Consider the following 19,160-nt stretch of genomic DNA (forward strand, 5'->3'; position numbering starts at 1 on the left):
CTGTATACATACACTTAAAATTAAATAGACTGTAGATATAATTTTGTTATTTGCATTTCTTTTATTGACAAAAAATAAGAAATATACCTATTTCAAAAGCCTTCTAAAATTTCCCTGTGAGATTTAAGTATGATTTAAAGTTGCAAAACCCTGTTTATTCCTTCTTTAAAATACCTTTTTCTCCTCTCTCTTTTTAGTGCTTATATCACTAGATAAGGGATTCCCTGGTGGCTCAGCAGTGAAGAATCTGTCTGCAATGTGGGAGATGGAGGTTTGATCCATGAGTCACGAAGATCCCCTAGAGAAGGAAATGGCAACCCACTCCAGCATCCTTGTTGGGAAATTCCATGGACAGAGGAGCCTGGTGGGTTACAGTCCATGGGGTCACGAAAAAAAGAGTCAGACGTGATTTAGTGGCTAAACCACCACCACTACCACTATATGAAATTTTCTCAAAGCACCATTCTCAAAATCCAAAGCCTCGCTGAAGTTCCTTATGACTCCAAACTCCCTATTGTGTCCTAATGTAAAGCATTTCCATAGAGAGTACTTTCACATAGGTTTGAAATACACAGAATGTAGACTTGGTCATGACTGCATTTACCTGACTGGAGTAGAATCTTCCGATCTTCTTACACCTGTGTTATTCTAACTTATTTGTGGGGAAGGCTGATTCTCATCGCTTTGCTTTACAAGGAGTGTCAGCACTGGGATGATAAGCAGCTACTGTTGGTGACTCATTAAAGAGACTCTGGGAACACAACTGCTCTCCAGCTCCTTTGCAATGTGCCATCACTGTAGCTGAGAATTCCTACAGCTGGAATTATGCTGATAACAGGATTAAGAGTAAAACTGAAGAGTAAAGTTATCTGTCTATAATGGTCACACTGTGCTAAGTCCCTTCAGTCATGTCTAACTCTTTGCAAACACTATGGACAGTAATCTGCCAGGCTCCTCTGTTCATGGGATTCTCCAGGCAAGAATACTGGAGTGGGTTGCCATTTCCTTTCCCAGGGGATGTTCCCCATATTGGGATCAAACCCTAATCTCTTAAGTCTCCTGCACTGGGTAATGTTTTTTGTTGTTGTTAGCAGGTGGCTAACAGTAGGTACAGGTGACTTAATATGAGGACGACGAGGGCAGCTTGCTAGAAGCTGGTAAAAGAATTAAGTTATATTTTTTCTACTAATAGGAAAGGCTCAAGTCATTTTAGAAAAAATGAATGGTGACTTTCTAAGTGTTCTTCTGAGTGATGTGTAGTATATGAGACACACACATTATTTCCTTTCTGTTCATACTTAGTAAATTAAACCTTCTTTTGGTTTATACAACATTTTTATTTAACTGAAGAAATTTAAATTAGCACTTCAAAATGTAGTTCACATCAGAATGAAGGACAAGATAAATCCTGTTCTTCTTTTTGAGTCTTGAAATGTAGTGTTTTACAATTAGTTTAGATCAAAACCTAAATTTGATCTGAGATTTCATAAGATTTTTAGTTAGAAGATTCACACACAGTATTTAACTCTCTTTAAAAAATAATCCCCTATGCTATACACACTGAAAATATTACAGCTAAAAACTATATGATCTTCTTTGACTTAGGTCCATCTCTGCTGCTACTGTCTGCTACCATGTCCTAAAGTTATTTTCTTCTATTACATGTTGAAAATCCATTTATTTTTACCCATTTTGACTACAGTGGATTCAGTCTGAGCTCTTCAACGTTGCATTGCTACAACAATGCCCTGGCTGGCATCCAGACCCATGTGTCTTATCTTTCTAACTTACTCTGTACACGCTGACAGATAAAACACTGCTTTCATCAGGTCCTTGCTTGCACCACTTATCGAACAAGGTCTAAAATACTGATCCTGACATTTATGGCCCTCTACAAAATTACCCTGGGCTCCAGCTCGCATCTTCAGAGCTGTAATCTATCCACTTTTCTGTGAACACATTTACTTTTTTGTGTTTTCCTTACCTCCGATGCTTAAATAATAGACTTGCTCTCATTTTCTATTCTTTTCTCCTTTCTGTTTAATCTAATATTATGGTACAAGTCAAGTCCTGGCTCATCCTTTAGATCTTTCTTAAGCTCTTTATATTCAAATGACTACTTTTGCAATGGATTGGTTTCTGTCTTTATCTCCTCCTTATTAGGCGATGTTACCAGTGATCTCATTTCCCTAAACAATTAAGCTCCCTGGGCTGAACATCTTCATCCCTTCTTAACACTCAAGACTCTTTCTACACAGTCTTCTGAATGCAATCAGAGTCACAAGAGTGACTGGAATTAGAAAGTCTGAAGTATTAGAGGGGAAGGAGGAGTAGCTTCTCCATAGTCTTTGCTCACTGATAATAATTTTCACTACATCACCTTACAATTTAGTAAGATACTAATATATTCTTATTTTAATTATTCAAAATAGCACAATTTGTCATTTTAAAAAGTCTCTGGATAAGGGCAAAGATGAAAATAAAACAAGAGTCTGACAGGCCAGTTCGGCAGAGTGCTGAAAACAGCCATGACCATCAACAAAAGGATTCTTTGCCTTTCTGCCAATAATACAAGATATTCCTACACTCTTAGCTCTCTCCATTTCATGCTTCTGTAGGAATATAGGCTCTGAGGAAAAATAAAATCTTTATCAAGGCAACAAAGAAAAAGCTTATCTTCATACAGAATTTAAAGGGGTTATTTGAGTATATTTATGCAGACATCACTTGTTATAATGAATAGTCAACTACGAAGAGGAATAAGCAGAGGTTTTCAGATTTGGAAATGAAAAGATCACCGGTAATCACCAAAATAAATGTTTTATACAGACTGTGTCAATAAAAAACTAAAGAACCATGTTAATACTGCTGCTTTTATGCCTACAACGATCTATGCACACATTCATTAGGCCATGATCTAACAGGAAGGGGGAAGGAATTTGCATTTGATGAAGATTTACTATGTGCAAGGGCTTCCCATGTGGCTCAGATGGTAAAGAATTTGCCTGCAATGTGGGAGACCTGGGTTGGATCCCTGGGATGGGGAGAGCCCCTGGAGAAGGGAAAGGCCACCCACTCCAGCATTCTGGCCTGGAGAATTCCATGGACTGTATAGTCCATGGGGTCGCAAAGAGTCGGACATGACTGAGTGACTTTCACTTTCACTATGTGCAAAGCACTGTAAGGATCATTACTTTCTCAGCCTCAGAGAGAGGAAATGAATAAACTAAGGTTGTGCAGTCAAGTAAAAGTGTTCAAAACTAAAGCTGTTTTCACCCTGTGCAGTTTTCACATCTTAAATCCCCTCAGTGCCTACAAAAGTATAGTTTTCATCTGTTTTACCTAAATTCAGGTCACACTTTGATGGCAGGATATTATCTGTGCATAGATTGTAGGATATGAAAAAATCGTTAACAGATCATTTGGTCCAGCCCTCTTTTCTTTTTTTCCCCATCTAAATAAACTGAGACCTAGAAAGGCAAAGGGATGAATAAAACTCACACTGTGTGAGTGAAAGAACTGGGACTAAAATTTCGGTTTCTTGATTCTTAAACGCATGCCTGTTTTCATTATTAACTCTGCGCAGGGTCCAGACTGTATGCAAATGTATGCTTGATTCAAGGAGGAATTAGTAGGGCATGACAAGAAATCCTTATATCACTCAATTTCTCATGAATGGTTTGAAATGGAGAGAAAGACTTTCAACTCTAAATACCTAAGTCTCTGAAACTGTGAAGAGAGAGAGTTATTTTTTAGTCAATGCTGATGGTAGAGGATACAGAATGAAAAATAAGCATTAAAACAAAATCCTGAAAATCACTAAATAGTTAATGTCAATTGTAAACTAAATGTTTCAATTGAAGATTTCTAAAATGACTTTCAAAATAGAAAATTTTTACCAAAAATGATGCTATTTTTTTTTCAAATTTTAAAAAAGCAACCTTTACTCTGTAAAGAAAAGGGGTCCCAGATGAAATCAGCAAAAACTGGAATCCAATTCTGTATGTTCACACTTTTGCAATATCATCAAATATGTAACTACAAATGAGGGTGCCAAACATGTTTTTATGAATTAAAGAAAAGTGGCTGTGTATTCAATTACATATTCAAAATACATTTTAATTATGTATCTGGAATTAAATGTATAAGCAGCATGAGTGAAAAGAATCATGTACTCTTTACAGAATGAATTCGCTACATGTATAAAGAACACTTTTCAAAGCTTGGAATGAAAGTATTATCCATAATATCTAGTAAATAATCATGGAAAGCTGGAAATAGTTCCATATTTCATTTCTGCAAGATACCATGTTCTCTAGCAGTTTCAACAGATTGCAGTCCACATATGGCAGGCTTTGAGTACATAAATTTGTCATTTAAAAATCAGTACCAAATATGAACCGAACTGGGGGTAGCCATGACAATGACAAGAAAGTCATTGCTGAGAATTTCTGGGAAAGTTAACCAATTATATTACATTATATGCATGCACATACATAATGCATATGGGCAAAGATGCAAGAATCTTATTGTTAAGGTGACAAGCAAAGTGTTACGGAATACCATGAGCCAAAAACTAATTACAAGAACAACAACAAAAACAAGCTGCCCTGTACATTCTGATCATCTTTCAGATAAGCATGAAGGGAAGTGCAATGAGAAGAGCTATGTTTGATCCCTGGGTTGGGAAGATTCCCTGGAGAAGGGAATGGCAACCCACTTCAGTATTCCTTCCTGGAGAATGCCATGGACCGAGGGACCTGGTGGGCTACAGTCCATGGGGTCACAAAGAGTTGGACACAACTGAGCAACTAAAACAGCAACAATGACAAATGAACTCCTAATGTCGAAGAACAAAGGTCACAACTTAAAAAGACAGGTCTCCGTGTTCTGGTGTGTGGTAGAATGGATAGTAACAGATTTTTACGTGCTCTGCTCTGCTTGCCTAGTATGGCATCAGAATAACAAACTCTACAGGCTAGCTAGAGGTTAAATTAGTGATGCTGGAGAAATGTGAAGCAAATCAACTGTGGAATGGGGCCTCCCACCTCTTGCCTGCCGTCCAGGCCCACAGCCCTCCTGTGCTCCAGGGCTGTCTTGTTGCACGCTCCAAGGGACAAGCTGGCACCGGCGCCATTTGTGAGTCTTCCACCTACATGGAAAGAACAGAAGCCACATCAAGAAGAAGCAAACATGCCAGAGAAATCATAGTGATACAATGCCAAGGAGCCATGACTTTGACCACTACAGAAAGGAATTTGACAATGCTTCGGTCCTATCCAAATTCTATTTAAATCTTCATCAAGGAATTATAAAAAGCAGCACTAAGTATAAACGTACTTTCTATGGCAGTGGAGACAAGGGTCCATCCCTGTCAATTCCTTAAGGAATGAACTCTACTGATAGTATTTAGCATTTGAAAATTTCCAATTATTAAAAAAATTTTTTTTAAGCTACATCATGAAGAATGCGGGATCTTAGTTTCCCAACCAGGGATCAAACCTGTGACCCCACGCAGTGGAAGCAGATCCTTAACCACTGGACCACCAGGAAAGTGCCATATTTAGCCTTTTTAATGATTAGGATTGCCAGCAAATGTAGCAGATAGTATCAGAAGTGATGTGTTTCATTTTAAAAAGGTATATTTATTTTATAATCAAGTAGTACAACTACATTCAAGCCATGAGCCTTTTGTATAATGCTCTTTTGATTAGCATCGTAGGGGTAACTCAGAAGGTGCAATTTATAATACACTTCACAAAAACAAATCCCTCAAATAAATAAGTCTGGGCTAATAGTTAATGTCCATCATGTAACCATACAATTATATTGTCTGTCATCTAAGAATTAAATACAGATAAATTAAGATGACAAATTTGCCATCAATTTCATCTTAAATTATTATTTTGTGATCACACATTCTATCAGTTGATGCCATAATATTTCATTTGTTGGCACTGAAAGTTTTGTCAGGACTACAAATTTTCACTACATCAAGCTTTAATTAGGTATATTTTAAAAATAGTTATGGAAAAAAAACCCTTCTTCTAATAATTATCATGATGATGATATGTATAGCTTCAATAACTTTAATTTCCTTGAGGTGACCAGAAATGAAGAGAATAGACATCTTATTAATATCACTGATATGAAGATGTCATTTTGTGAGACAGAATGCCAGCGTTCATGAAGAACATGTGCTCTCTGGAGCTCAGGAAGGGCTGTTTTGGCTATTCTTGAAAGCACATGTTTCATAATTATTAATCACTTTTCTGCATTTTCCTATAGTTTATATCAACAAAAGAATTTTCCTCAAGCTCCCGAAGCTAAAAATAGAACTTGGAAGTTTACACAAGTATCTGTGTCCCTGGAGATGATTTTGGCAGCAAAGCAGCTCTTTGAAAAAGGCAAGAGACGGTGCCCACAGTAATAAACATCCTCAGCTCCACTGAATCTGCGTATAGTGTTAGCTTCCTTTTCTTAACATCAGAAAGAGTTGGACCTGAAGTGTTTCGCTCAGTGCCTTGCTCACAAGGCTTTTCTTTCACCCATTACCTGTAGCTTTGGCACACTTGAGGAGCCTCGCAGGCCTTTTCTTCATAGAGTGGATCCATGCAGTCCCTGCCTCCATTGGCTGGCAGCTGAATGATGACCCGGTGCCGAGTCTGTTTCTTGATTCCGGAGTCCCCTGGAATGAAGCAGCTTTTTAACCTTTGTTCTCTGCACTGATAAAGAAATCTCTGAATACCAGGCTGTGTGAAGAAATTACATTGCCTCCAGCTACATGTGCTTTATGGAGAAGGAAATAGCAACCTACTCCGGTACTCTTGCCTGGAAAATCCCATGGATGGAGGGGCCTGGTGGGCCACAGTCCATGGGGTCTTGAAGAGTCGGATGTGACTGAGCGACTTCACTTTCACTTTTCACTTTCATGCACTGGAGAAGGAAACGGCTTTGAAATCCCTGAATGAGAGGCCTCATTGAGTTGTTTCCTCAATTCTCCCAAAGACTGCTTATGTTGGAAACCCAATCAATTTATATTAAAAATGTGAAGAATGGAGAAAATAGTTCCACAGTCAGCTAGCCTTCCTAAGGCTCAGTTACAACGTGACTGCTCTGTTGTACGTTTCTTTCCCTTGAGAAATACGACAGATCTAATTAATTCATTTTTCTCTCCCTTAAGTTTATTTTCATGCCATTTCATATATAGCCCTGTTTACCACATGGGACTCATACACATCTAATGAATCTTACAAGAATATATTCAGTGTTTTATGTGAAATTTTATTTCTTGGCTATTCATTTAATTTGAAATATATAACTCATAAATTATTCTGGTCATTCATTATTCATATTAAACAATTTAAGATCTTTAATTCAGGTCACATCCTAAACATCTGAGCTGTAATTTCTTAGAGGCAGAATTTTTAGAGAAGCATTCCAAATAGTAATAATTATTGTAAGTAAATTACTCCAAATTATGTTAAAAAACAATGTATCTAATTAAGGTTTACCTTAGATGAAGATATCAACTTAACAGTGTTACTGATATAAAGTTGTTCAGAATTTTTTAGTATGAGAAACAGGTGACATATAAGACTGACAGCTTTGATAAAATATATCTCAACTTATATACATTTTAAGGATGAATAGTCATGTGTCATTTAATAGAGTTCCCCTGATGCATTTACATTTTTTCATAAGACAATTAAATATTTGAGATGTAGACTACAAAAACAGATATTTAGAAGGGTTGCTGCTGCTGCTGCCAAGTCATTTCAGTTGTGTCTGACCCTTAGTGACCCCATGGACTGCAGCCTACCAGGCTCCTCCATCCATCGGATTTTCCAGGCAAGAGCACTGGAGTTAGTAGCCCTTAACACAATGACAGTTTAATCAGAAATGAAATACTGCTGCTGCTGCTGCTAAATCGCTTGAGTCATGTCTGACTCTGTGCGACCCCATAGACGGCAGCCCACCAGGCTTCCCCATCCTTGGGATTCTTGAGGCAAAAACAGTGGAGTGGGTTGCCATTTCCTTCTCCAATGCATGAAAGTGAAAAGTGAAAGTGAAGTCGCTCAGTCATGTCTGACTCTTAGCGACCTCATGGACTGCAGCCTATCAGGCTCCTCTGTCCGTGGGATTTTCCAGGCAAGAGTACTGGAATGGGTTGCCATTTCCTTTTCCAGAAATGAAATATCCTTAAAGTCACTGTTTGTAGAAAAATATGATTTTATGATTAGAAGTTTCCAATAAATGGAACAGCATTTTACATGAAGTCAGGGTTATCCCTCAACATGGTCTCGCCACTGATTCCCAGAAATGTGAATTGGAGATGCCTGTATTAGATAGGAGAATGGGTCAGATTAGGGAATCCTAAATGTCTGACGACACAGGAAAATTTCTTTGAAAAAACAAACAAACAAACTAAAAACAGATTTCTTGGCAAGTACCTAGAACTAATAAATGAGAATTTTGGGGATCTGAATGTGTGAAACTGTGGATGTGGGAATCTGATTTTGACAAAGCTTGCTGGGAAATGGTGATAAACAGCTGAGTTTGGATCTATTGGAATAATTGACCCTGTATGTCCCAATTTAAGATTCTAGGGTTTGCATGTAGCTTTTTAGAATTTTTCCTATAGTGGGGGAAACGTGTACTATTAACGACTGTTTTAACTATTTTAGTGAACAGCTGGAACATTATAGGTAATGACATAGGGAACTAGGAGGTGGAGGTAGTGGGTAGCAGAGTATTAGCGCATTTGAAAATATTATCATAGGCTTTTAAAAATTGTAGCAATCATAGTCTGAATGTCAACTGCAACTTTTACATATTAAGTATAATTTATCTAAGAAAGATCTAAGTAGTGCCAATAGGACTCAATAAAATTGGCAATGTTATCTTCATTTATTAATTGTTCACTGACTGCTATTTTTAGACCCAGGTGATAAATTCCTCTAATAATTTAGAGCTAGGAAAAATATTGTTTCCCTTCCAAATCTGTTAAGAACCCACTGTGCTTCAATTTCTTGCTTTATTCACCAGAATCTCAGAGTTAATTTTCTCAAGTACAGAAGCTTACCCTAACTTTGATTTTACATTATAAATTCTCTTCTCCCTTCTTTCTAGCCTATTTACTACCTGACTCCATGCTTTTATTTTTTACACTATTATCTATTACTTTCCTTGTGTTTTATATTTATGATGTGTCTTTAATCTTTTTAAAATATTAAATGAGCATTCATATCATTTGTTTAGCATTGAGGGAAGGAGGAAGACATGTGCTTGTTTTTTAACAGGGAAAAAGAGGGAAAGAGCACAGAGGGGTCTTCGTTTCCCGGGTGGTTGAAATTCTTGAGTCAGTAACTTTTTTTAACCGGCTGATAAAATACAGACACAGAATTTAGGTCAAGGGATCTGGAGACTGGAGGGGACAACGAGTTTAGCATCAGTGGTACCATATAGATTACCTAGATATCACCTGGTATGTACCCAGGGTGTTCAGATAGGAAGCAGCAATCAAATGTATTTCAATTTTACTTTGTTTACTGACTTGAAAGCAAAAAGCCTCCTAATATAAAGCTCTGAAACATTCTAGTGCCTTATCTCCATCTCCACAAGCTTGTACTAGATATATATAAGACTCTGATAAGTCTTTTTCACTTCCATAATTGATTCCACAATGGGAATCCATTTATTCTTATAAAAAGTTCAAATACCTTAACCTTGTGCAAGCCACAGGGTAGAGACTGTGACCTGATTAAAAAGGAACATTCCAAAGCCATAACACCTAGAGAGGAAGTTTAATGGAGTTACACAGAAAGTGTCATGACATCCACGTTCCTATGAACTAGGAGGTTCATTTCTTCTCAGCTCTCAGTTAATGAATTACTTATACACGCAACAAAACAGCACCGTAGAGCTCAGGCCAGTTATACAGCCCTCAGATCAGAGAGCAAGGGGAGAGCTATAGCACATGTTTAAAAGAAGTTAATAAATAAAAATGGAAGCTTCCTCACCAGTAACTTGAGTTAGTAAATGTCGAACTTGAAAAGTTCATAGTTACCTGTATGTATTTATATCACTTATCGCATGTGGTGGGGATACATACACAGTTTCCACTTATCTTTGTATTTCAGCACTGAGAGCAATGGTCACACAGAGTAACGTCTTAATAAATGTTTGCTGAATGAGCAAACACATTAACTTCACTTTTCAACTGGATTATAAACTAACATCTTCTGTTCTTTTTTATCCATTTCCTTATAGAATTATTCACATGGGTACTAAGTCTGTTCTTTAGTTTTAATTAAAAAAAAAAAAAACAAGGTATCACTTTCATTGGAAATAATGAGCATGGGAAAAACAAAGGTATATTCCTGTAGTGTTTATACTTGAAAATACCTACCTAGGATAGGTAGAGAAAAAAGGGATAACATATTTATGTGGTAATGGGCCACAGAGACTCAGAGGATATATAATCTCTTTCTCAGTTACATACTTTTCAGTTATCTTAAGACATTCAAGGTAAACTTCACTGGAGAAGTTTCTTGATAGAGGATTTAAAGGGCAGGCAAAACTAAGATGGGTTAAGCTGGAAGTGAGGTAGATGACAGGTGGGGCAGCATGAACGCATGTAAGAATTAAAGATTTTAAAATTTAAAAAATAAAAAACTAAAAAAAAAAAGAAATTGAAAGGGAAACATTTCATGCAAAAAGTAAAATGTAAAAGCAGTTTTGAGCCCATCATGGGTAATTCTAGAAGAGTACAGCTTGAGAGCATCAAAGTAGAAAAGGTGCCTCTCCAATATCCCTTCCGGTCCTCATGTCAATAAATGTAGTAAGAAAAAAAAAAAAAAGAAGTAAACAGATTGTGAGCAGTCAAGTGTATTATTTGATCAAAAGTACTGATTTTTTAAGATGAGTTACAAATATATGCATAAATGTTTTCCATCTTTAATAAAGCCCTTTGTAAACAAAATTTGGAAAAGTTAACTAGTACACTGGTTTGAGGATTAAACTATTCTCTCCTCAATACTGATGTTTACCAGCATTGATTTTTCAAGACGTTATCATTAGAGAGGGGCTTCCTTGGTGACTCAGGTGGTAAAGAATCTGCCTGCATTGTGGAAGACTTGGGTTTGATCTCTGGATTGGGAAGATCCCCCAGAGAAGGGAACCCATTCTAGTGTTCTTGCAGGAAGAATTCCATGGACAGAGGCTACAGTCCTTGGGGTCACAAAGAATCAGATACTACTGAGTGACTAAGACACACCCCCCTCACACACATACACCATGAGAGAAGTAATTTCAAATTACTCTGTTCTTTCTGGAACCCTAAGCTACTCTGCTCTTTTTATCTGCAATTTTATACTATAATGTTACCTATCTAAAGTGATTTATAAAGGAGGATAGTGCCCCATTTTCATAAATTCAAGACTCTTATAAAATGTAAATTTTACCTATAGAATTAAATTTCAAAGAACAACCCCATTCCTAAATCACTTTTCTTTTGCTATTATCTATCCTCGAACGTTAAACTTTTTAAACATTTTTAAATTGTGTGTGGAAGTTAGAGTAATTTCAGTGGAGCTTGCCTCATTCCTATTTCATATCAAATAATGAAAAGTTAACGACATGTCATTGCTTTATTTTCTCTGCAACAAAAGACAAGTTTTCTATAAAACCATTGTATCTTTATTCTCAGTTACAGCAGTCTACAGGCAAAACAGAAAAGGCTTCTCCCAGTGCACAAAGCATCTTGGCACTGTTGTTCAGTCGCAACCTCCATTGCCACCCCCTGGTCTTTTGTTTTTCCCTCAATACACAATTATAGTTATTCTTTTTAAGTCTGAGTGTCTAGGTTTAGATTTCTGAAAGGCTTTTGTTCTTGGAGACTCAACAGAGAGCTGCCAAACAGGAGAGGCAGAGCTCCCCTGCTGGTGGTGAGATGGTCTGAGCTTGGCCAAACACAGCCCCACCTCTTGGAACCTCTTACTCACAGGATAGCAGATTCCTGAACTGGCATTCTTGCACTCCTTGGCCTCTACCACCTAGGAGCTCCAGAGGAGACCAGTATCCTAGTGGTTCCACACATTTTAATTTACAGCAGTTAGTACCTTTTGCTAAGACACCATCCCAAATAAACATCTCACATACCTTCACTCGCCCTGACAAACTAGCAGTTCCGATTCCCCCTGCATGTCTTCCATCATCACCTGGATCACAGCATACATGCTGTGCACAACCTAATTGAATTTGTCAGTCTTTTCTATCTTCTAATCTTTCCACCATTGTACCCAAAGGTGAGAACAGGACATGGAACAATGGACTGGTTTCAAATTGGGAAAGGAGTACATCAAGGCTGTATATTGTCACTGCTTCTTTAACTTATAAGCAGAGTATATCATGCGAAATGCCGGACTGGATGAGGCACAAGCTGGACTCAAGATTTCTGGGAGAAATATCAATAACCTCAGATATGCACATGACACCACCCTAATAACAAAAAGTGAAGAGGAACTAAAGAGCCTCTTGATGAGGGTGAGAGAGGAGAGTGAAAAGGTTGGCTTAAAACTCAACATTCAAAAAATGAAGATCATGGCATCCAGTCCCATCACTTCATGGCAAACAGATGGGGAAATAATGGAAAGAGTAATGGGCTTTATTTTCTCGGGTTCCAAAATCACTGCAGATGGTGACTGCAGCCATGAAATTAAAAGACATTTGCTACTTGGAAAAAAAAAAACTATGACCAACCTAGACAGCATATCAAATAAAAAGCAGAGACATTACTTTGCCGACAAAGGTCCATATAGTCAAAATTATGTTTTTTCCAGTAGTCATATATGGATCTAAGAGCTGGACAATAAAAATGGCTGAGCACTGAAAACTGATTCTTTCAAACTGTGGTGCTGGAGAAGACTCTTGAGAGTCTGCTGAACTACAAGGAGATCCAACCAGTCATTCCTATGAAGGACTCATGCTGAAGCTGAAGCTCCAATACTTTGGCCACCTGATGTGAAGAGCTGACTCACTGGAAAAGACCCTGATGCTAGAAAAGATTGAAGGCAGGCGGAGAAGGGGATGACAGAGGATGAAATGGTTGGATGGCATCATCGACTCAACAGACATGAGTTTGAACAAACTCTTTGAAATAGTGGAGGACAGGAAAGCCTGGCGTGCTTCAGTCTACGAGGGTGCAAAGAGTTGGACATGACTGAGCTAATGAACAACAACAATCCAAAGGAGCACGTTGTCTATCAGCTTCAATCTTTTCTTAGAAATTTCCCTCCACATTCTTTGCCAGTGGAGGCAGTTTCTACCTAGCCATTTCCCAGTCTTTTCTCCTCGCTTTAACGCCATTGTAGTTTAGTCGCGAAGTCATGTTCAACTCTTTGCGATCCCATGGACTGGATAGCACATCAGGCTCCTTTGTCTAACCCTGTCTCCTGGAGTTTGGTCAAGTTCAGGTTCATTAAGTGGGTGATACTAACTAATTCAATAATATCTAACTCCTCTGAAGCTCCTGTCATTAATTTTACCATCATCTATTTACTCTGTGGCAGTCATCAACTAACATTTCATTACGTAATGGTTTTCAAATATCCCTCACTGTAATCCTTTCTCTTCCTACCCCTGCCACCACTCTGTTGGTTTGGGCATCCACACAGTTCTTCCATTCAAGGCACTGGAGGCTCTGAATGCTGTACCTCCTCAGCTCCAGTGACTTTTTTTGTGCATCTTGCATCAATTACTAGCTCTTCTGTCATCCCCTGAGGACATCTTCATCAATATTTGTACATTCTCATTTTTAAACACCTTAATTTCTGGTCATTCCACCTAACCTACCACTTTACCTACTATACTAAAAGTAAACGCTAATTTTACTAAAATGCTTTGCACTTACTTCTAAAGGTTGCCAATCCATTCTCCCAATCAATTTTTTCTCTATGTCATCCCCTTCATGACCTCACTCCCATCCCAAACCACCTTAGATTCCATGCTGCTGCTGCTGCTGCTGCTAAGTCACTTCAGTCGTGTGTCCATTATTATTAAAAGTATTCCATTGGAAACACTCTTGACTTTCTGTTCCACTCTTCCCTTTCTTGTGCTCTTCTAGAAGAGCCCTGACCTTAATCGATGCTAATTATTTTCCTACACCTTGCCTTCATTCAGGCAGCTGAACATGGCTGAAGAAACAGTGGCAACTGTGTTGAGCAACTCATTTTAAGATGAACGACTACATGGCTATTCCGTATTGCCTATTACAAATTCTACTACATGTTACTCGGCCACTTTTGCATTCTTCAAAATGATCTCACATCTTTTTTCTTACCTACCCTGCATCCTTCACTTGATCCTTCACAAGCATCAAGACATTAGAACGATCATTAAATGCCTTTTCTGTCTCATCAGTTCAGTTCAGTTCAGTTCAGTCGCTCAGTCGTGTCCGACTCTTTGCGACCCCATGAATCGCAGCACGCCAGGCCTCCCTGTCCATCACCAACTCCCGGAGTACACTCAGACTCACATCCATCGAGTCAGTGATGCCATCCAGCCATCTCATCCTCGGTCGTCCCCTTCTCCTCCTGCCCCTAATCCCTCCCAGCATCAGAGTCTTTTCCAAGGAGTCAACTCTTCACATGAGGTGGCCAAAGTACTGGAGTTTCAGCTTTAGCATCAGTCCTTCCAAAGAACACCCAGGACTGATCTCCTTTAGAATGGACTGGTTGGATCTCCTTGCAGTCCAAGGGACTCTCAAGAGTCTTCTCCAACACCACAGTTTAAAAACATCAATTCTTCGGTGCTCAGCTTTCTTCACAGTCCAACTCTCACATCCATACATGACCACAGAAAAAACCATAGCCTTGACTAGACAGACCTTTATTGGCAAAGTAATGTCTCTGCTTTTGAATATGTTATCTAGGTTGGTCATAACTTTTCTTCCAAGGAGTAAGCGTCTTTTAATTTCATGGCTGCAGTCACCATCTGCAGTGATTTTGGAGCCCCCCAAAAATAAAGTCTGCCACCATTTCCACTGTTTTTCCATCTATTTCCCATGAAGTGATGGGGCCAGATGCCATGATCTTAAATTTCTGAATGTTGAGTTTTAAGCCAACTTTTTCACTCTCCTCTTTCACTTTCATCAAGAGGCTTTTTAGTTCCTCTTCACTTTCTGCCATAAGGGTGGTGTCCACTGCTTTCTGTCTCATACTACCAGAAAATAAGCTTCCTGATAGGAAAATTGGTTTCCCTGTTTACTGATGCATACATATGTGTGTGTATATATACATACATACACACACACACATACACACACACATCATGAAACTCACTACTCATTTTTATGTTCAATCGAAAACTAGAAATTGTGTCCTGCTATGCATGCAGGCTCAGTTGTTTCAGTCATGTCTAACTCTGCAACCCTATAGACTGTAGCCCACCAGGCTTCTCTGTCCATGGCGTTTCCCAGGCAAGCATACTGGAGTGGGTTATGATTTCCTTCAGGGGATCTTCCCAACCCAAGGATGGAACTGGCATCTCTTATATCTCCTCCATTGGCTGGAAGGTTCTTTACCACTAGCGCCACCTAAGTCTAATTCAATTTTCTATAACCGGCCTCAATTTTCCAACTTCACATTCTGACTTTCCCCCAGACATTCCAAGCTCCAGTGGGTTGGATCCCACTTTCTTTTGAATGGTCCATCTTTTTCATGGTTACTAAGACTTTTCCTGATGCTTTTGATCACCTGGGGTTCTTTTATGCATTCTCTCTTTCAAAAAGGTCTCTTCTCCCTTCTTTTCAGCAAGATTTCCCCTGATATTTGCTCCCACAGTGGATTTTCCCTGTTTCTTCCCTAGAGCTCTTTCTGCTTTACACTAAATCTTGTTAGTGAGTCACTAAGTCTTACATTATCTGATCTATATAGAATAGTTCTATATTTTAAATGAGATCAAAAGCTTCTTTGAAGCTTTTCTCTGTAGGGCAATCAAAGTGTTAGCTAAATACAGTAATAATAAACTAGAAATGCAATATGTATTTATACATATAGCACAGATGAGTATTAATTTAATTAATACATGCAGAGTATTTACAATTTATTTGTTCCCTCATCTGTAAAATTTTTAAGTGCCTTATATAAGTTATTACACTTTGTCATACAAATTTTTTAATATTTTATAAATGGTCAGAAAAGAGTAAAACAGCTTTAGTGCTATAAAAAGTACCAGCAGAGATCGAATTAAAAATCATGTTATTTAATTTCCAATTATAGGTTTTTAACAAGTTATATCTATTTTCTTCCTTTTCCAGACACAGATAATGCATAATAAAATAACCAATTCATAGGCTACTAAACTATTACCTAATTCTTGGACACATTTCAATATCCCAAATTACTTTCAAATGAAGGTATAATGAAATAAGAGATATTTATCTGATTCCTTATTTTTAGGAGGGCTAGTCTAGCATCAATTTAATGGAATATTTCTGGCTTATTTCTTAAAATTTTTTTAATATAATCACACCAGGCTTTTTTTTTTTTTTTTTTTAGCTATACCACAGAGCATATAGGATTTTAGTTCCCTGACCAACCTATGCCCTCTCAGTGGAAACACAGTCTTAACCACTTGACCATCAGGGAAGCCCCTACTTTATTTCTTTAAAACACTTAAGACCAAGAGAATTGTTATTTCAAAATATTTTATGCAAAATGGAAAAATGCCCAATATAAAGAAGAGGCAAAGTTTTTTTCTACTTTCAAAAATTTTCCTTACAAATGTTAAAGTTCTGTGAGGTTATTAACCATGGTACTACCAATGTAACTGCATGTTTTGGAATTATTAGTAAACGGCTTACATCAATATAAAATATTAAGTATAAAAATATCCAGAATAAAATTTTCAAGCACATAAATTTCATGTAATAAACAACCTTTTTCATGGTAATGATGAATAACCAACAATTATCACAGAAATATCAATCTATGAGAAACTACAACTCTATTGCTGATTGTGACCAAACTAAAGGATATCATATGCTATTTAGTTTTTAAGAAAGTAAGGAGACCGAGTCAGTTCTAATGAGGTGGATGAACGTAGAACCTATTACACAGAGTGAAGTAACTCAGAAAAACAATTATCATGTACTAATGCATATATATGGACTCTAGAAAGTTGGTACTGATGTCGCTATTTCAAAAGCAGCAATGGAGACACAGGTACTGACAACAGACTTATGGACAAGGTTGGGTAGGTAGAAGAGGGTGAGAGGTATGGAGAAAGTAACATGGAAACGTACATTATCATATGTAAAATAGATAGCAAATGGAAACCTGCTGTATGACTCAGGGGAAAACACCCTAGGGGGTGGGATGGGGAAGGAGGTGGGAGGGATGTTTAAGTGGGAAGGGACATGGGTAAACCTATGGCTGATTAATGTTGATGTTTGGTAGAAACCAATGCAATAGTTAAGCAAATATCCATCAATCAAAAATAAATTAAAAAAAAATAAAGTAAGGGGATAAAAGAAGAAAATCTGAATAAAAATGACAAAGACATTACTATAGCAATAAAATTAAAGTCATTAACATTTTTGAAGAGTTAATGATAACTCTTTTTGTCCCAAAGCCTTTAAAATGCCTTAAAAGACTTTTGATCCAGAGGTTAAGAATCCAGAGGAATTGAGAGAGTAGCATGGAAACATATACATTACCGTATGTAAAACAGATAGCCAGTGGGAATTTGCTGTATGACACAGGGAGCTCAAGCTGGTGCTCTGTGACAACCTAAGGGGGTGGAATGGGGTGGGAGGTGGGAGGGAGGTTCAAGAGGGAGGGGATATATGTATATCTATGATCGATACATGTTGATGTATGACAGAAATCAAGACAATGTTGTAAACTGATTATCCTTCAATTAAAAAAAAAAAAAAAAAAGAACCTACTTGCCAAAGCATTGGACATGAGTTTGATCCCTGGTTCAGGAAGATCCCACATGCCACAGAGCAACTGAGCCTGAATGTCACAACTATTGAAACCTGTGCTCCACAAGAAAAGAAGACATCTCAATGAGAAGTCCCAGCATGGAAAGAAAAGGAGCCCTTGTTTGCAGCAATGACAGAAAGCCCAGCAATGAAGACTGGGCACAGCCAAAAATAAATAGATAAATAAGATGTTAAAAAATGAAATAACAGAGAAAAAATTTCTATTACTTTGTGATTTATTTTATATATCAATGGTATTTAAAATAGAAAAAGCATAAAAAGGAGCCCATATTGAACTATATAAAATAACCACACAGCAAAAACAATCAATTATGAAGTTTATAATCTTATGTAATATCTTCAGGATTAAAAAAAAAAAATATTCTGGTAATTTAAAGCAGTTGTTAAACCAGAAGTTGATTCTTACATTAATCCCTATAGTAAGAGTCAAGAAGCATAAGTAGAAGCAGAGAAGAAACTGAAGATAAACGACCTCTATTTGTCAGGAGAGTAAAATAAAAAGCAGGAGACAAGGTCATCTGTGACACTGAGAGAAAGGTGCTCACTTTCTGTACAGGCTCCTAGAGGATGAGGACATCTTTCTTAGCGGCAATGAGAAAGGACCTTATGCACGCGGCAGAAGCCCTCTTGGAGGAGGTTGCCATTAGCCCCGCTATAGAGCCGCCAAGCAGACGACCCACAAACTGCAGGACGATTATACCAAGAAAAAACCAAACCAAACTGGGAACAAATCCTCATCTTACAAATGCCTCATGGCATGTTAAGTGTTGGCAGAGTTACACTTTGATCATTTCCCTCTTTCCTTTATTCCCATCCTTTGGGTCACATAATTGAATCTGTAGTGAATCCGGTCCCATGGCTATTTCTTGCAGCTAAGTAGGTTGAAAACCAGGAGTACTCAGAAGATCACTTTGTATTCTTTTTGAAATACACATTCTTGTAGAATCAATGCTTAAGGAAACATTATGAATATAATAAAATCTAGAATATTTTCACTTAGATCTCTATCACACAGTTATTTAAGTCAGTTTTGGCATAAAACTCACTTATTTATTTGGTACTCTAAAACCTGTATTATTTTCTAGAAAGTAATCCAAATTTCATGGCATTCGTCCTAATCCAGGATCATAGAGTCAGCCCCATGTAAGAA

At 37.7% G+C, this 19,160-nt stretch overlaps 1 protein-coding gene across 1 annotated transcript in view; it reads right to left on the minus strand.

Annotated features, from left to right (window-relative positions):
• Window positions 1-19,160, minus strand: part of THSD7A (thrombospondin type 1 domain containing 7A) — a 478,593-nt gene that overhangs the window by 66,880 nt on the left and 392,553 nt on the right. Inside the window, exons 10-11 of the mRNA XM_069586624.1 lie at window positions 6,556-6,688; window positions 5,049-5,152 (exon numbers count right to left, since the gene is read on the minus strand). Coding sequence (XP_069442725.1) covers window positions 5,049-5,152; window positions 6,556-6,688 — 237 coding nt within the window. The remainder of the gene's footprint in view (window positions 1-5,048; window positions 5,153-6,555; window positions 6,689-19,160) is intronic.

The sequence above is a fragment of the Ovis canadensis genome, chromosome 4, assembly GCF_042477335.2.
Source record: "Ovis canadensis isolate MfBH-ARS-UI-01 breed Bighorn chromosome 4, ARS-UI_OviCan_v2, whole genome shotgun sequence".
NCBI lineage: Eukaryota > Metazoa > Chordata > Mammalia > Artiodactyla > Bovidae > Ovis > Ovis canadensis.